At 44.1% G+C, this 17333-nt stretch overlaps 1 protein-coding gene across 1 annotated transcript in view; it reads left to right on the top strand.

The window, feature by feature from the left end:
• FLNB (filamin B) overlaps positions 1-17333 on the top strand; it is an 86594-nt gene that overhangs the window by 41043 nt on the left and 28218 nt on the right. Inside the window, exons 6-22 of the mRNA XM_057373421.1 lie at positions 171-318; positions 3398-3516; positions 4245-4322; positions 5112-5274; positions 6554-6751; positions 8453-8590; positions 9739-9865; positions 10414-10550; positions 10920-11113; positions 11431-11544; positions 12055-12198; positions 12535-12658; positions 12912-13072; positions 13649-13739; positions 13964-14133; positions 16292-16409; positions 17060-17322. Of these exons, the coding sequence (XP_057229404.1) occupies positions 171-318; positions 3398-3516; positions 4245-4322; positions 5112-5274; positions 6554-6751; positions 8453-8590; positions 9739-9865; positions 10414-10550; positions 10920-11113; positions 11431-11544; positions 12055-12198; positions 12535-12658; positions 12912-13072; positions 13649-13739; positions 13964-14133; positions 16292-16409; positions 17060-17322 (2487 nt within the window). The remainder of the gene's footprint in view (positions 1-170; positions 319-3397; positions 3517-4244; positions 4323-5111; positions 5275-6553; positions 6752-8452; positions 8591-9738; positions 9866-10413; positions 10551-10919; positions 11114-11430; positions 11545-12054; positions 12199-12534; positions 12659-12911; positions 13073-13648; positions 13740-13963; positions 14134-16291; positions 16410-17059; positions 17323-17333) is intronic.

Raw genomic sequence — 17333 nt, forward strand, 5'->3', positions numbered from 1 at the left:
CCTGCCTGAGATAATAAATGATGTTGTATGTTTCAAAGGGAAAATAAATGTAAGAAATCTCATTAGCATGTGGGAGTTTTGAAATCTAAGTCTGTGTCATAGCTCTGTTTCTGTGTTGACATGCGGTAACCAAGCACTGGTACAATATACTTAATTGTACTGTCTTTCAGGTTATTACCCCTGAAGAAATTATCCACCCTGATGTGGATGAGCACTCTGTGATGACTTACCTGTCCCAGTTCCCCAAAGCCAAGCTGAAACCAGGAGCTCCTTTAAAACCGAAACTGAATCCAAAGAAAGCAAGAGCTTATGGCAGAGGTGAGGACTTGGTGAAGCTGCATGGAGCTGCATGGAGCAGTAACTCTTCAGAAAGCTGGGTGGGGTTTTCTGCTTGTGTTGAACTTCAGACCTACTGTAACTAACTGACTTCAAAGTTTCACTTGTATACTCTTGGTGTGGTGCCTGGTTTCAGAAATACATGGATGTAGTCCAAAAGACACTCCTAGTTCTAACATGTAAATTCCCTGGTCTGAACCTGTTCTACGAGCTGACAGCCTGCCGTCCACAGCTGTAAGAAGTAGCATGATATGGTGCTAAAACAGCCTTGGTGTGGAATTCAGGCCAGCAGTATTATTGCTGATGGTTGTTGATCTAGCATGGAATGTTTCTTGTGATACAACTCTCCTTAAAAGTGGAAAAACCTCATCACCTCGCTGTCTCTCTGAACAGACTCTGTAGAGACAGTTTTCCATTTCCCAGGCTTGATGTGTGTTAGAATGGGCTAATTCTAAATTTACTCACTTACCTGAATTGATTGGTAGTGTGGAATACTTTGCATGTGTACAAAGGTAGGTTGGTAACCCTTGAGACATTAAATAGTGCTGAGCTTTTGTTGGAAAGGCTCTATTTGTTTGCTGATTGGAAGGACTTGTCCATAGATGTTTATGCAACTGTAGATCTATGTAGGAATTCTTTTTTTTTTTAACTAACCTTTTAAATGGATAATTTCATATAACTCTTGATGAGATTCTATTCTAGATAGGTGCACAGTCACAACTGAATAGGTAACGTATTTTTACCTTTAATATGCTTGGTTTGTTGGAGGACATCTCTTCAACATTACACTTGGCTCTCCATTCTGTCTTAAATTTTTTATTTACATCTGGGGGCTGCTGTTGGTCCTTTGAGATTTTTAGAACAAATGGGTTTTAGAATTGGGTGTATGAGAATGAAATGGAAAAAAAGAAAACTTTCCTTATTTTTTTCTGCTTTTCTTATTTGCTTGGGAATTTTTTAACTTTATTTTCCATTGAAACTTAACCGGTGGAATGAATGGACATGGACATTATTTGTGCACTTAAGAGCAGTTTCTGCAGTCAGAGTGGGTTTAGCATCTATCCAGCTTGGGGCTTATGCTCTTTGTTGGTGCCTTCCACAGCAAGCCACAATACACAGACATTTTTCAGGCTCCAAAYGTGTAAATGACTGATCAGCCTGCCTCAATCTGTCAAGTTTGGCTTTAGTMATTTTTTTATTCATGTGAAAACTGGAATTACTTTATTGTCTGCTTTCATATGTATGGTGCTCTGGAGCCATTGTAATGGAAATTACTTATAAGTGAGTGGCTCTTCTTGAAAGATTGATGTTTTCCTGAAGTTAATTGCCAAAACAGTCACTAAATATGCTAACTGATAATTGACTGGTAAGATGCGTCAGAACTGGAAGGTGAGTCCAGCATCAGGAGGCTCAGTCAAGGACTGAGCCAGGGTCTTTTGGACAGATGAGGAACAGGTTTTTGTGCTTCCAGAAAAAGATCATTGTCAAGTGTGAAGTGGGTCAGCCTTAGCTCTTTTTATTACCCTTTTTTATGTAAGCTGCTCATAACTTCCCAACACAAGCCTTAGCTATAGCACATCACCCTGGGCAGTGTTGGGCTTTGTGCTGAGAAGAGCCATGTGTAGAGCTGGTATGAAATGAGCCTGCAGAGGGTTTGTGCAGAGTTGTGCAGGTCATCAGTGGTGTGCTAGGAGTGCTCATTTAGCCATCCAAAGCAGACCACAGTAAAATCTAGAAGATGAAGTGTAGGCTAAGGAAGTGTTGTAACTAATGCTGTCGTCCTGGCTGAAATTGTCTTCAGAGGAGGATAACCAGTCCTTCTCCTTGTGCTTGCAAAAGGCAGGATATTTAACTTGAATACCATATCCTAATGCTTGTGGGATGGACTGAAGAGATGCAGAACAAATTCATAGCAGTTTCAGCTAGATGATAATCTAGGGTTTAGTTTGAAAGAATGAATATGTCAATTGTTAACACCTTATCAGAATGCTCAGATTTCCTAGCAAAAACATGATCTTCCTTGCATTGCTCTCAAGTTACTGTTTTTTGAAGATAAACAAGTTCAGGAATTCTGTTGTTCACAACCACTTCCTTTATAATCTATCAGACRTTGCACTTTCCACTAATTGTGCTATGGAGCAGTAGTGCCCACGATTTTATGAATCAGCCAAGGAGTAATTGCCTTGGACGGAAGGGTATATGTGTTTGGGCTAGTCTGGAATCAGCAACTTTGGGAAGTTCTTCCACCCACTCAGTCTGACACCACCATGACAGATGTCATGACCTGCGACTATGTACGGGGAGATGATGAAACCCTGCTGGTAAATGCATGCTGTAGCAGGCCCTGTGCTGAGGAATAAGGAAACTGTTTAAAAGTTAAGTGGAAACCACACCAAGTAGCAAGATTTTTATGGTTATAAGATGTTCCTGCATGCCATTTGTACACTGTTCACGCTGGCCAGATAGTCTGAGCAGATTTCAAAGAACTGTAAATCTGAGTGGTGTTTTCAAAATGGAGTACGATGGGACAGTATAGGTAAAATTTGTCTTTTAAAGTAAGTATTTTACCCTTGGCTCTAGGATAATGCCTTCACCTGAAAGCTTCTCAGAATTCCTTTTCTGCCTCTCTAGTCACCTGTCCTGTRGTGCAGCACACTTAAGCATTTAGCTGTGTGAAGCAAAGCAGCTCCTAAGGAGCAGCTAATGTATATGTCCTGCTTGCTGTCAACACCAGCCTTGCACTTGCCAGCAGTGGGGGTGACTCTCAGTACCTGTCAGGGTAACTTGCTTTCTCCTGGATCCAGATACCAGCAGGGTTCCTGGCTTGGTCAGAGATCGTAACATGAGTTGGGTGCCAAATACTCAACCAGTTGTTAGAAAGGCTTGTGTTTTAAGAGAAGGTCTTATTGTGAGCMTGATGGCCTGGGCAGAGGGTAAAGAGATGCCATGCAGGAGTCTGGGGAAACTGGTGCTGGTGTGGGAGAATGGGTTGGACAGCCTCCAAACTGTCTTACGGGATTTATTGCAGCAGCTAATGTGTCATTCTCTATCTCTCTCACAGGAATTGAGCCTCATGGGAACATGGTGAAGCAGCCTGCCATCTTCACAGTGGACACCATCAGTGCTGGGCAGGGTGACTTGATGGTCTTCATAGAAGATCCAGAAGGAAACAGAGAAGAGGTTTGTATATTAAGTGTCTGGTATGGAAAAGTAAAGTTGGTCTGAATGCTGTAGTTTTTGCAGTAACCTTCATCTTTCACAAGTGAGTTCTTAACAAATAAGTAATCTGAAAAGAAATTGCAAAATACTGTTTATCTAAAGTGTAAGAAGCCTCCAGTTTTTCTTCATAATTGCCTTGAAAAAAAGTCACTATCTGCAACTAGGCAACACAGCTCCAGTGTCCAGTAGTTGCAGAGCTTTAGCTTGACTGGCCAAGTACACTCTGACCTGCTTTTAGATAACATACATCACTAAATCACTGTCTGCCTTTACTCATTCTGCAAGAATGGCTAAAGCAGCTATTTAGATGCCATGAATCATTTTGAGTTAAAATGCTGGTTTTAATGTTTATAGAAACTTCTCATCCAAGTGTTCCACTTGATCATGTTACAACATTCCAGAAAAATACAGCTGTACATTGGACTTACTGTCTCCTCATTTTTGGCCTGCCTCAATAGAGCAATTGACAGCAAGAGAAAGAGCTGGGGTGGGTAGAAGGTGGCTTGCTTCCTCTCCTGTAAAGACAAAAGCAATGGGGTGTTTTTCCATGTGAGAAGAARGGATAACAAGGATCCCTGCTCTCACAGCAGTGTCTAACGTTGCTGACTCTGGAAATAGTTTGCAGTATCAGAAGAGTTCAGCTGGCGTGTGTAGGCACAGCTCAACGATGGATGTGTTTTCTCTCCTAGGCAAAGATAACRCCATCCAGTGACAAAAACAAGACCTACTCAGTGCAGTACGTTCCAAGGGTTACTGGACCTCACAAGGTGGGTTGTGTGTCACGAACCGGTAGTCTCTTGCTGCTCTGCTGGTTGTTAACGTGAGCCCCTGAGGGCTCCCTGTTCAGTGGTGGCTAAGAGCTACACCAGRCATCCTGAAGCAAAGTTAAATTGATGTGGCCTTAGTTCTCCATCTAACTTTTGGGCTGCTCYCTTCTCAAGGGGGAAAGAAGTGTGGGTTGGGAGAAGCCCAAACACAAATGCACTATCAAGTGCTACAGCTGTCTCTCCTCTCACATGGGGCCACATCACACAACTCATAAAGCCAGTTTTGTGGGTTGTCACAGAGATGGAGATGAAAACAAGTAGTTGTTTCTATAAGTTATCTCTTTGCTAATGGTACTGTACATTGTAGGGGTTTTGCAGAGCAGGATCCCCTCCCTTTTGTCCTTGGATGCCCACAGAAGCAGGTTTATGATGGGTGATCCTGTTGCTTTGACACTTCCCAGGGTGGCTGGTCCCCACAGCCAGCTTGAAAAGATAAATGCAACTTCTGCTGCCACTTTATTGCTGGATTGTGAGCTGCCTTTTATTGGCACATCCGGATTCAAGCTTCTGTGCTGATGTGGCTGACTCTAATCAATAGAACTTTAAGGAGGTGGCCAGCAGTTAGACTCATGGATGGGATGAGGGTTGTGGGATGGATGGTCCCTCAGCTCTGAGGGAAAGACTCTTTGTGTTAGGAATGCAGAAGCTTGACCCTGCGCTTGACTTTATGGTGGTGATTTAAGCTCTGCCTCTGCCCAGTGGGTCTGAGATGGTGCTGTCTGTCTCTAGGTTTCAGTCCTGTTTGCTGGGCAGCACATCTCAAAGAGCCCATTTGAAGTGAATGTTGACAAAGCCCAAGGAGATGCAAGCAAAGTGACAGCAAAGGGGCCGGGACTGGAGGCGACAGGAAACATTGCCAATAAGCCTACCTACTTTGACCTCTACACAGCAGGTAAGCACGATGAATGATGATGGAAATCCTGCAGTTTCTTTGAGTGTGAGAACCCAAGGCCTTGGAGAAATAAAAAAGCTGAAAAGTGGATGAGGATTTGTAGCCCCATCAAGCTCAGAGGTGAAATAACAGCCAGGCTGCTCTGAAGGCTTCAGCTGTGTATGAAATATTAGAAATGCGGAGCTGAGCTGGGACAAGAGGGTGCTAAGCCTTACCCAGAAATTTGCCATGAATTTGCTGGATGGCAGGAGTCGATTTCCTGACTGGTTTCTTTCCCCAACTCATTTTAAATAGGAATGTGACAGGTTGAACRTAAATGTGAAGGATAAACTGTGAGCAAACTGTAAATGTGTAGTGTGTTCTGTATTTAGCTCTACAGAAAGAACCTGCTGCTACTTTGAGTTCATACTTCAGTGATGAACTGGTTTCAACCTCTATTGTAATTATTAGAGGGCTACTATCTTCATTAGGACATCTCCATCACATTATTAGTTACCTGCTATTAGGCCAATGCTGTAGCCTAGAGGAATGAGTCAATAAGATGCTACAAATGTTAATTCATTTAGAACAATGTGAAACTACTTAGGGCAGTTACTTGTAACATTTAAACACCAAAATATGCTGAGTAGCATATTTTAAATTGCCCTCTGCCTGAGGGAGCTTAAGAATAAAATTAAATGTGGTTATAGTGAGGGAAGTATTATGTTCAGCCTCTAATTGGGAGAGGGAGTGGTCTGAATCATGTAAAGACATGTCTGGCCTCTCAAAGTATATAGAAAACTGTTTTTRTTGTATGATGAGTTGAATAAGATGTGAGAGGAGCAGGTGTCTGAATAAAAGTGAATACATACAGTCCGGCAGAGAGGATCATTGTCAGACCAGCATTCAGTTGTCCAATYTCTTAATCTAAACCACTTCAAAGCTTCAGAGATGGAACTGTCTGATAAAGCTGTGGGCTGATTTGCAATAGAGGTGTTACAGGGTAGTAGCCATAGGGTAACCAGGCTGTATGTATGTTCAGTACTATATTGTGAAACCCTGTGGCTGGAGCAGCAGAGCCCTGTCAGTTTGACTTCATGGACAGGCCACCATCGTGTCTGCCCCCTCTGTCCCTGCTCAAATGTTTGGTTGCTGTCAGCAAAAGCTGAACACAGAGGCTGTGCCTAGAACTGGCAGCAGAGGATGGCAGGCTGAGCCCAGAGAGCTGGCAGTGGTCTTAAACATGATGCCTGTTGTTGTTGGGGTAGCCAAGGCTGAGCTGGACTTGTTTCCTTTGCAGGTGCTGGTGTGGGTGACGTGATCGTGGAAGTGGAGGATCCTCAGGGGAGAAACCTTGCTGAAGTTGTTGTGGAAGACAAAGGCAACCAAGTCTACCGTTGCACCTATAAGCCTGTTCAAGCTGGTCCTCACATTGTCAAAGTGACTTTTGCTGGGGAGGCAATTCCCAAAACTCCTTGCACTGTTCTTGTTGGAGAGGGTATGCTTTTTAAAAATGCGTATAAATGTAGATGGCCACTTTTCTCCTTGGATGTGATCACAGAATATGCTTGAATCTTGCCTTTTACATTCTTTGTGCCTTTCAACATCTTGGTCCTGTTTCAGTGGGTCACCTGGGTACCCTCAGGGTAAAACAGTGCTCTCTAACAGTAATATGGCTTTTGTTGCTAGTTTCCTTTCTGCCTAGACTTACAAATGTTAAGCTGCCCTTTGTATTTTTTTCAGTAATTTATGCAGCTATGCAGTGTCTTGCTGTTTTCCACCCTTGTTCCTCAAATGACTATATTTACTGTTTTCCTCCTTAACGGACACCTAATTTGCTTTCTGTTCCATCCTTACGTGCTCCTATGCTTTTAGATCTCTGCTCATCTCTCCTGAGCTACCCTCCATTTGTGGAATTTTGGACTTCACTGCTAATGGCTTCATAGTTGGTAAGAGGTGTGCAGGATGCTCTGTCATGTTTGCTTTTTGTGAGCTTCTAGCCTGCAGCTTGTCCCAGCCAAAAGGGTTTTTGGTTTTGCTGGGGTTGGGGAGGAAAGTTGCAAGCGAACTGAAGCTTTGTGTGACCCAGTCAGTGAAACTGGCTTAACCACAAGCTGCCTGACGCAGCTGTGTAAGTGCTCCACAAGCTGTTCCCACTCCACGTCAGCCACGCTCCTGTGTGTTCCCACTGAGCTTTCAGAGCTGGCAGACGGCACACAATCTCTGCTCACACCGTCCTGTGTAGGACACGGGGTGATGTTGGCTGCTGCAGGGGTGAGGGGGAAACATATAAGCTTTTTTAATGAGTGAAAACCTAACGAGCTGCTTGGCAGACTTGTGCTCCTGCTGTAAGCACAGTGTGTTTGGGGAAAATACGTGTTCAGTTTACAGTGCTGGGAAGCTGTGGTTGTTTGTAAGTCTCTTCAAACCTCTCAGGTCTCTGGCGTTGAAGACCTCATGACAGCTGGGATTGTGTAATGAAAACTGTTCATAAGTGCATGGTACTTTATTTCTGTAGCCACTCTGCAGGCCCAGAGAAGTGCTTGGAGTAAAGAGGCCAAGATAAGCCTAAGCCATGTGTAGTCTCCTGCTCCTACCCATGGTYGTTGTGATCTGCAGAGGGCTTGGTGGCTTTGCTTCTGTGAAAGTGTGAACTGTGACATGCAGGGGGGAGTTTGATGCAACATCTTTTAATGAAACACAGCAAAACTCAGCTTTGCTAATAGCAGTTATCCCAGTCACRTACTTCTGAAAGACCAGCACAATAATACTGTTCACTGGGGCTTATCTGAAAAAGGGACCCTTCACCCCACACTGCGGTGTGCCTCAATGAGAAAGGCGTCAGGAAGGTTGCGTCTGTGGTAAATATCTCTGTGTGATAGCTGTGTAAAAGTCTTGTGTTGATAACTGGCAYTGAATTGGAAAGCAGCAGGGCTTCAGTGTTTTCTGTTATTCTAAAAAATGGCCTTGGAGGGGGTCTGTGTTGCCTGGCTGCACCAACTGCTGCTGCCTAAAAGCCAGGGGACTTAGAGAGCGGCTGGGCAGACTCCTGTCTGTCTGCCTTAATGTTATAACCTTGTGCTGAAAGCTAAGCTGTGGTTGCCTTGAGTCAACATTAAACYAAAGATTGTCCCAGGCTGGCTAGGCTACCCATACACTGGGATCAGAGACAGTAGTAATGCCTGAAATTGCCTTGCAGCCTGCAACCCCAACGCGTGTCGTGCCACGGGTCGAGGTCTGCAGCCCAAGGGCGTCCGCATCAGGGAGACGGCCGACTTCAAGGTTGATACGAGAGCAGCAGGGAGCGGAGATCTTGGAGTGACTATAAAGGGACCAAGTGAGTGTTGGGGTGAATCTGTGCTCTGTGTGTGTTTTGGAGAAGGGGGAGGAGCAGAGCCTGGGGAAGGGAAGAGCAGGAAGGAGATGGTGTCCTGATGGAACTGATGGGATCTGTATAAGAAGCCAGATTTCAGAAGRGTTTATTGGTACTTTGTGTCTAGTGGGAAGGTTTTGATCTGCAGGGCTGTGTAAGATTATATCTGGTCTTAGTTCTTTCCATTTTAATGCATCAGTTAGCAAAACTGAGGACATCCATGCATCTGCCTGCCTTGGCCTCCARACTTATGGGTACACATTGCATCTTCATCCAGTCTGTGGGAGCAAGTCACACGCCAGGGTCTCTGGCAGGATGGAAATCCTGTGCTCATAAAACTGGGAATGGCTCTCAGAGCAGTATCCCTGGTGGCTCTGGCTGCCTGGGCGCACAAGCAGAGGAGGAAAGGATCCTGTAGGCTAACAGACACCATCTGTCAGGATCCATCCCCAGGTCCCTTGGTATGTCCTGAGCTCTGGATGTGGCTCTTTGCCTGGCAGGCTGGGAGGATGGGAGCCCAGGGGCTGCTGGCTCATGCGGCTGCCAGCAGCAGTCCCTGTGTGGTACCCTGAGCCCGTCACCTCCCCCCGGCTGGGACGGCATTCAAAGGTGCATTGTATTGCCTTCACCTCCTCCACACACACAGAGATCTGACTGTGTGGCTTCTTGAGGCTGGGGGGAAAAAAAGCAACACACGTATCGATGTAAATTTTAGCGTATTAAGCTTTTCTCCCTAAATTCTTCATCTCGAAGAAAATGAAAAGTAGGCATTCCCTGCATACTTGTGGTTACAAAGTCTGACAAATGTTAAGCTTTTTTGTTTTAACATATGACACACATCATACTGCAGACTAAGAAAATAAAACACAAGGGAACTTATTAAGTCTGGTAACTTAAAATACTTTCTGCTGTATTTCTTCTGGAAGTGTTTGCTGTCTTTGTCCTAGAGGGCAGCTAGAACTAACTTCCCTTATAACCTGACCTTTTTTTTTTCTGGTGGAAGAAATTTATTCTTGCAAGCTAAAATAAATACTAGAAAACATGAACTTGTCTGAGTAATTGAAAGCAGGATGGAAACTGTTAAGTTCAATGCTGAACTGATCTTTCAACAGAGGGCTTGGAGGAGTTGGTGAAACAAAAAGGCTTTATGGATGGTATATATGCATTTGAATATTATCCAGCTACCCCAGGGAAGTACGTTGTCACGATTACATGGGGTGGACAAAACATCCCAAAAAGGTGAGTTAAAAGTAGCTTTTTGGGCATTTTTGTATTGTTCTGTGGGTTGTGTAGTTGGTGGGCTTTTAAAGCAATGCTGAYCTTTGAAGAAGTCCTGGGGAGACAAGTTAGTGGCAAATGGTTGTTGTAACRTTTTATTTTTTACTGCCCATTTTAGGGCTGCAGCAGCTTGACAAAGCTCTGAAGGGTGGTTTGCATCAGTCTTTCCAACCCAAAATCATGAATAAAAAAAAACAAATAAAATGTGGTGGATCACGCAGCTTGGACTCTGCTGTAAGATTTTGACGGGATCTGTTATTTCTGTGTCCAGGGCTATAGCAAACAGAGCAAGTATTTTAYACTCAGGATTTGTGGTGGAAGATGTAAGCACATGATGGGTTGGATGACCTCTCTGCTAGAAAGACAGTGTGCTGGGCACTGTGCCACCACATGGTAGTATCTATTAATTTGGAAAATCCAATGTAAAGCCTCATTAAAATGCCTGGGGAAAAACATAGATGCTGTATTTGTCCTCATTTCTAATACCGTGTTTTGTTTTTCTCTTGTAGCCCCTTTGAAGTTCAAGTGGGTCATGAAGCAGGTCCTCAGAAAGTGCGAGCCTGGGGGCCAGGACTGCACGAGGGAATTGTGGGCAAGTCGGCCGACTTCGTGGTCGAGTCCATTGGCACAGAAGTTGGCTCTCTTGGTATGTTACTTGACTTAGTTTCCCTGAAATATTTATATATTGCAATGCTAGCAACGAAACTCATGACAAACAATAGGTTTCTGAACAGTAAAAAATCCACGTCTGTTTAGGCCATTGTGGTCTAAACACAAGTGTTTATCAAAGGCGAGTCCTAGAGATAGGAATGTGTGTGATGGGGAGTGTTAATCTGTGGTTTTGTGGGATGAGATCCAGAAGGGAATGATGGATGATGGATCATCTGTATTGCTGAAGAAGGGTGATTGAGAGATCAGTCATGGTTATGGCTAACAAAAAGCTATTTGTGGAAGTGGTGTTAAATTAGCAGCCACCACAAACCTAACATGAGGAACCTACTTGTTCCTTTTTCAGGCTTTGCAATAGAAGGCCCTTCTCAGGCTAAAATCGAGTGTGATGACAAGAATGATGGCTCATGTGATGTGAAGTATTGGCCCAAAGAGCCTGGTGAATATGCTGTGCACATCATGTGTGATGATGAGGACATAAAAGACAGCCCTTACATGGCCTTCATTCGACCGGCTTCAGGAGACTTCAATGCAGATAAGGTGGGGCATATCAGTTCACTCATGGCATAGCATGTCTTTGATGGAACTACAGTAGAGATGTTTCTGAAGGATTCTGGTAGCAGACTCTTAAGCTGCCTCTGCTTAAAGCTCTGWATTCACCAATATTACCCAGCCAGATATTCCCCAGCTTTTCCTAATAACAGTGTTGTGGTTTTGATTTAATGTAATGAAAACTTGYTGAAGTAGTATCACATGCTTCATGGGGTTTGTGGAGGGGGCAGGTCTTCATMCATAAATCACTTAGCTTTGCTTCTCTTTCTGAACTGCAAGCTAATACTCTTGAGGTGCTCTTCTAGGTGAAGGCTTATGGCCCGGGCTTGGAGAGGACTGGCTGCATAGTGAACAATCCTGCTGAGTTCACAGTTGAAACCAAGGACGCTGGGAAAGCACCTCTGAAGATGTATGCACAGGTAAAAAGCCAAAGGCAGCTATGTGAAACTGCAGCAAAAGGGCTTTAATACTGTTGAGAAMAATGCCTTAAGTATTTCTTCTCGCTTGTATACCACTTAATTCTGGGCATGTGTAATTCACTCAAAGCTCTGTGCTTTGATCTGTGTAATGTAGTCAGGCAGCAACTGAAGACAAAGTGACTTCTCTGTGGTGTATGAAGTGTATGGTTTTGCTTCCTTACTTGGAGTCTCCTCAGCAAAGCAAGGTGTAATTTCCTTGAGTTGTCRTTTGGAAGTACTGAAGTGTCTCTGAGCCTGTGAATTTTCTGTGTGTTATAGGATGGTGTATGAATGAGCAAGTGTTAGATGGGGAAGACTTTAAGGAGTGTGAATTGCATGTTTCTYCAGTATTTCTGAGCTGCAGTTCTGGGRAAAAAAAGCCTGACACATATTGGAGCAGTCTTGGGTTGTTTAAAGTATGCAAATGTTTTTGAAGTACTTGAACCTTCTGCTTGTTTTACTACTTTTTAGGATGGAGAAGGAAACCCTATTGATATCCAGATAAAGAGTAAGCCTGATGGTGTGTTTGCCTGCTCGTATGTGCCAGTTAAACCSATCAAACATACAATTTCTGTTGTCTGGGGAGGAGCCAATGTGCCCAATAGCCCATTTAGGGTAAGTACAGAGATAAATAGTTCTTGGTTCTAGCCAAATAGGACATTGRTGCTCACAACTGCTTGTTAGTATAAGTAGAATGATAACGCCCTTCTGTGAACTTCAAGGAGGTGTGTCCTTCTGCTCCTTTTTTATCAATCTATTCCTCTATATAAATCTTTCCATTTTTACAAGCTCACATGGTGATCTCCTATCAGCCCAGCTGTAGCCTGGGAAATTCAGGGCCATTCACTTGCTCCTGTTTATGTGTAGCCCCTCTCTAAGCAACACTCTGACTTGGCTGTGATCACGAGTGTGGCAGAGATGTGTGATTCTGACCCTTGTGAATTTGTGTAGGTCCTTATAGGTCAAGGGAGTCATCCTCAGAAAGTCAAAGTGTTTGGACCTGGTGTGGAGAGAACAGGCCTGAAAGCAAGTGAGCCGACTCACTTCACTGTGGACTGCACAGATGCTGGAGAAGGTAAATGCTGGCTGGGCTCTTGCTGTGTATCAGAATCATAGGTCATACAAGGGAGGGGATTRTTACTGTTCCATGCTTGTTTTCCTTATTGTGGAAAAATGTTGGGAAGCAGAACATTGCAGTGAATTGTGATCTGATCTGTTACATCAGTTAATTAACATGGTGACTCGAACAGCTCCCAGAAATGGGAATGGTCTGRCTGTTTGGCTGACAATATCTGTGCAGTAGCAAAACCCCCATTTACTTTCCCTAGGCGATGTCAGTGTTGGCATTAAGTGTGATGCTCGTGTGGTCAGCAATGAGGAAGAGGACATAGATTTCGACATCATCCACAATGCTAATGATACGTTCACAGTGAAATACTCACCACCGGCTGCCGGGCGCTACACTATTAAAGTGCTTTTTGCAGGAGAGGTTTGTAATCTTCCTTTTGCAGCCTGATGTTTCTAGAATCTGTTTATACATCTGCTCTTTGATCACCATTTATGTGCCAGTTCACAGCTGGCTCCTTCCATGTCAGTTCGCATGCACTTGGTCTGGTCACTCTATAGCAGTGTGAAAAACTGAAGTTTCTCTTGTAATACTTGGATGTATGCAAATGAGAGGGGTTGGCTGGGGACACTGAAGTTCAGGTGGAATGTGTTGGATTGGCAAAATGAATGTGGTCTCCATAGTGGAACAAGGCTGCTTTTTAAAGGATGAAAAATCTAAGTGACTCCCCAAGGAAAATGGGGRAAAAAGTTTTCCTTAAAAATAAAGAAGGGAGAGAGGCCCCTGCAAATTGTCCAGTTATTAACTTTGCCCTGGATTTTGAGTGATACTACACAGTAAGGCAGTGTTTAATAAGTGAAGTAAAATATTACTCAAGAGGGTGCTGGAGCACCTCTTGCTAGAGCAGAATTAGAGCAGAATTATCTTAAAATTATTATCTGTCTAATTTTGGCTAGTGAGGACTTACTTGGTTATTCTGGAGTTGTGTTTCTGTTGCAGGAAATTCCTGCCAGCCCATTCAGAATTAAAGTGGACCCCTCACACGATGCCAGTAAAGTGAAAGCTGAAGGACCTGGACTGAACAAAACTGGTGAGCGCTGGGTTCATGTAGTGTGGCCAGTACTGCACCATGAGGAGCTGTTGGCAGCCTGGCTGAGTATTGCTGGGATGCAGCAGGGTGGGGTGTCAGGCACTTGGAAACAATGCCTTTCCCTTGGCTTTTTGCTTGACTGGGCTTTATTGGTACTGAATGCTTCTTGAGAAGTGTTTCTGTGTGTGAGCTCTATGCAAATTAGAATKAACTTTTTTCTTCAGGTGTGGAAAATGGCAAACCAACACACTTCACTGTGTTCACCAAGGGAGCTGGAAAAGCACCCCTGGATGTGCAGTTCAGCAGCTCCATGCCAGGAGAGGCAGTGATGGATCTGGATATCATTGACAACTATGACTATTCCCACACTGTTAGGTACACGCCCATACAGCAGGTAGGTCTGACACCTGTAGCAGCCTAAGAGTGAAAAACTCATGTTGCTCTAGTGCAGTGACATCCCTCCCTAATACCTGTGTACAGAGGAAAAAGCAGAAAAAATTTGCCATGCTGTCCTGTTCCCCAGGGTCACCAAAGCATGCAGTACAATGGGGATTGGAAAGCAATAATGCAGTTTTCTGGTGTAGTTATTGGTAGCTAGACTCTGTTTTCTTTTCTGAGGAAAAAGAAGTATTGAAGCAGTAGCAACAGCTCACATCATCATTCCATACCTTATCAGTTGAAGAAGAAAGGTGRCAAACCTTCCCAGCCTCCACAGTGGAGCTGACTGCTGCCCCAGCTGCTCTGGGTTGTCACAGTCCTGCAGACTGTGGTGTTCTGCCTGTCAGCAAGCTGCTTGTGTCAAAGGAGCTGAAGTGCAAACCAGAGCAGGGACAAAAAAGGAGTTTGGGTAATGCTGCACTGGTTCCAGTAGGAAAGTGAARAAATTAGTGCTGAGGAGGGAAGCAGAGCTGCAGACTAAGTGCATCAGAGTATTTGTCTGCATTTGGGGTTTGCCCTTAGGCTGGAAAAAATTGAGTCTGACTTGGTTTGGTTCACAGAGAGATGCTTCCTAGCAGCACCATTAAAGAGCTGAAAGTGGAAGCCACAAGTTTCTAGGACTGTTTTTCCTTATGTTGTATTTGTATGTTTGTAAAGGGTCACTAAACATCAGAGTGCTCGAATCTTGTATTTCTGAGGACATAGGTGCTCTGGTGCTGAGATGAAAGTGTTTTGCTGCTCTTGTTCTCCTGAACAGCGAAATCAACTCCTAGGTCATCTGCACCAACTTCCTTGAATGGAGCTRTGTAAAAGTGGACTGATAAGAAAGACTGCAGTATTATTTAGCTGATAATGCTGKATTAGAATTCTTGGAAGCACCATGGAGCTAGCGTTTGTTTTTGGATAAAGCAGTTGCATGATCTCAGGATGTGGCTGGCGTGCCTGTTTGGAGAGGCTTTGGCTTGTTCAATCAGGGTTGGTATGCAGAAAGGAGCAGTCAACTGTACTTCATGAGTCTGTTTGTGAGTAGAACCAGGTTGTTGTGTTTCACCTGAAAAGCAGTGGTGAAACAAGCCAGGATACCCAAAACAGGTTTCCCACTTGGGTCTTCCATCTGGAGAAGTACCATGGGTCATGAAGGAGCTGTGGACTTACAGGAGATACTCATAGATAGCAGTAGCAGGAGAGGACTGATTAAAAAGAGATGAAAATTGCTCRGTAATTAGAGTAGCCTCATTGTCCCTCCAGGCTCTGCGCACATAGGTCTTTTCTGGACCCTGTCTTTCTCAAGTTCCTAAGCAGTAGCTTATGAATGAGGCTGGACTCTTCAGAGCAGGGGAAGGACGGATAGGTAGTTAAATTCCTGAGGGGCAGCGTCAGCTGCCGAGCAGCCTTGGTTTAATGCTGTTTATTCGGCCTTATCTATCTCGTGGTGTTGCTACAGCTACCCGTGTGTGTGTTTTATAAAAACAACCAAAAATAATCATGGAAGCTATTCACTAGCTTGCATGAAACATCCATGATTATTTCACTTGGGAGCCGATCYGGCCAAGAATGGAAAGTAAGCAAACAGTGAATATAGCTAAAATATGGACTGCGGTAGGAGAGAATAAAAGGAGCACACATCGTGGGCTGGAGCTTGCCATGGCTGTGCAGCATTCCAGCCAAAATACACAAGAGCATTAATCTTTCTGACTTGTAGAGCTTAAACCCCTGGTATTTCAGATGCTGTAATAATACRGCCTCTTTGCAATCGTAGCTTTGGCCTCTCCATGCGGTGGAAGGGGATACCTGGTCTGGAGCACTGGGACATTCATTCAGCTGTCGGGTCTGAGCACCGAGAGGGTGGGAGCCAGCCTGAGCTGGAGTCTTTGCCAGGCAGCTTGAATATAGTCTAATTAAATATTGGAAAGAACTGTCTTTTTCTCGCTTCCTRTATTAAATAAAAACCATTTAGTACTTTGAAGGGCTGCAGTGGTGTGAGAGCTTTAGTGTCCATAAACCAGTTAGTTTGGCTATGGCCAGATAAAATGGATTAGTTGATGTGGTTATGAACTGCTTGATGTGTCTGTACAAAGTGAGGGACTGAGCTAACTTGTAAATTCTCCAACTAGGGTTCAATGAAGGTTTTGGTAACTTATGGTGGTGATCCTATCCCTAAAAGCCCGTTCACGGTGGGCGTTGCTGCTCCGCTAGACCTAAGCAAAGTYAAAGTCAATGGACTCGAAAACAGTAAGTACCTGTGGGCTGGAAACCTCTGAAAGGTCTCTGGAATCTGGGTGACAGCCAACATGTCCTGCTGGAATAGGAGCAGGCAAAACAATCTCYTTTTRACTYGCTACRGTTGGGGATCAACCAGCTCCARCTTTATAACTTGACCACACTTGTTKAGGTGGTCTTTTCAARGACTGAAATTTAGTTTAGATTTTYTTTTYYTTTTTTTGCAAAGATTATATAGAAATGTGGACAAAACATGTGTTGGGATTTGGTCCTTTGTGAACAGAGCTGGATGCTTCACCAGGCTGAGCACTCACTTATGAAATCTGTTTTCCTCAGGGCTAGATGGCTGTTTGTTTGAATAGTGTCATTCATATATAGTCTTTTTGTTTTCCAAAAGTGGATGAACTTAAGGCTGGGAAATATTGTTGCTTTCCTGAAATGAGCCGTTGATACTGTCAGACCACATCTTACAGCTTTGTAGCACCAATCAGCCAAAGCATTTGCTTTCGGTTTGTTTTTTAGTTGCTTGACATGGGAGGGTTTTTTGCCTGCAGAGGGATGCAGACTGAGCAGTACCTGCTCCGTTGGTGATATRTGCATGGGAGATTCCTTGGACTCTTGTCTGATGTTAAGTAATGTAATATGCGTTTTGTCTTTTTCAGGAGTGGAAGTAGGGAAGGATCAGGAATTTGTAATTGACACCAAAGGAGCTGGTGGGCAAGGTAAACTGGAGGTTACTATTTCCAGTCCTATGAGGAAAGCTGTGCCATGTCTGGTGGAGCCAGTTCTGGGTAAGGAGTGCAGCACTGCAAAATACATCCCACGGGAAGAAGGACTGTATGTGGTGGATGTGAGTTATGATGGCAACCCAATCCCAGGGAGCCCCTATACTGTTGAGGCCACGTTACCTCCAGACCCCTCCAAGGTAAGTGAATG

Source organism: Malurus melanocephalus, unplaced genomic scaffold (assembly GCF_030028575.1).
Source record: "Malurus melanocephalus ecotype Western Australia unplaced genomic scaffold, MMel_1.1 scaffold_196, whole genome shotgun sequence".
Lineage (NCBI taxonomy): Eukaryota > Metazoa > Chordata > Aves > Passeriformes > Maluridae > Malurus > Malurus melanocephalus.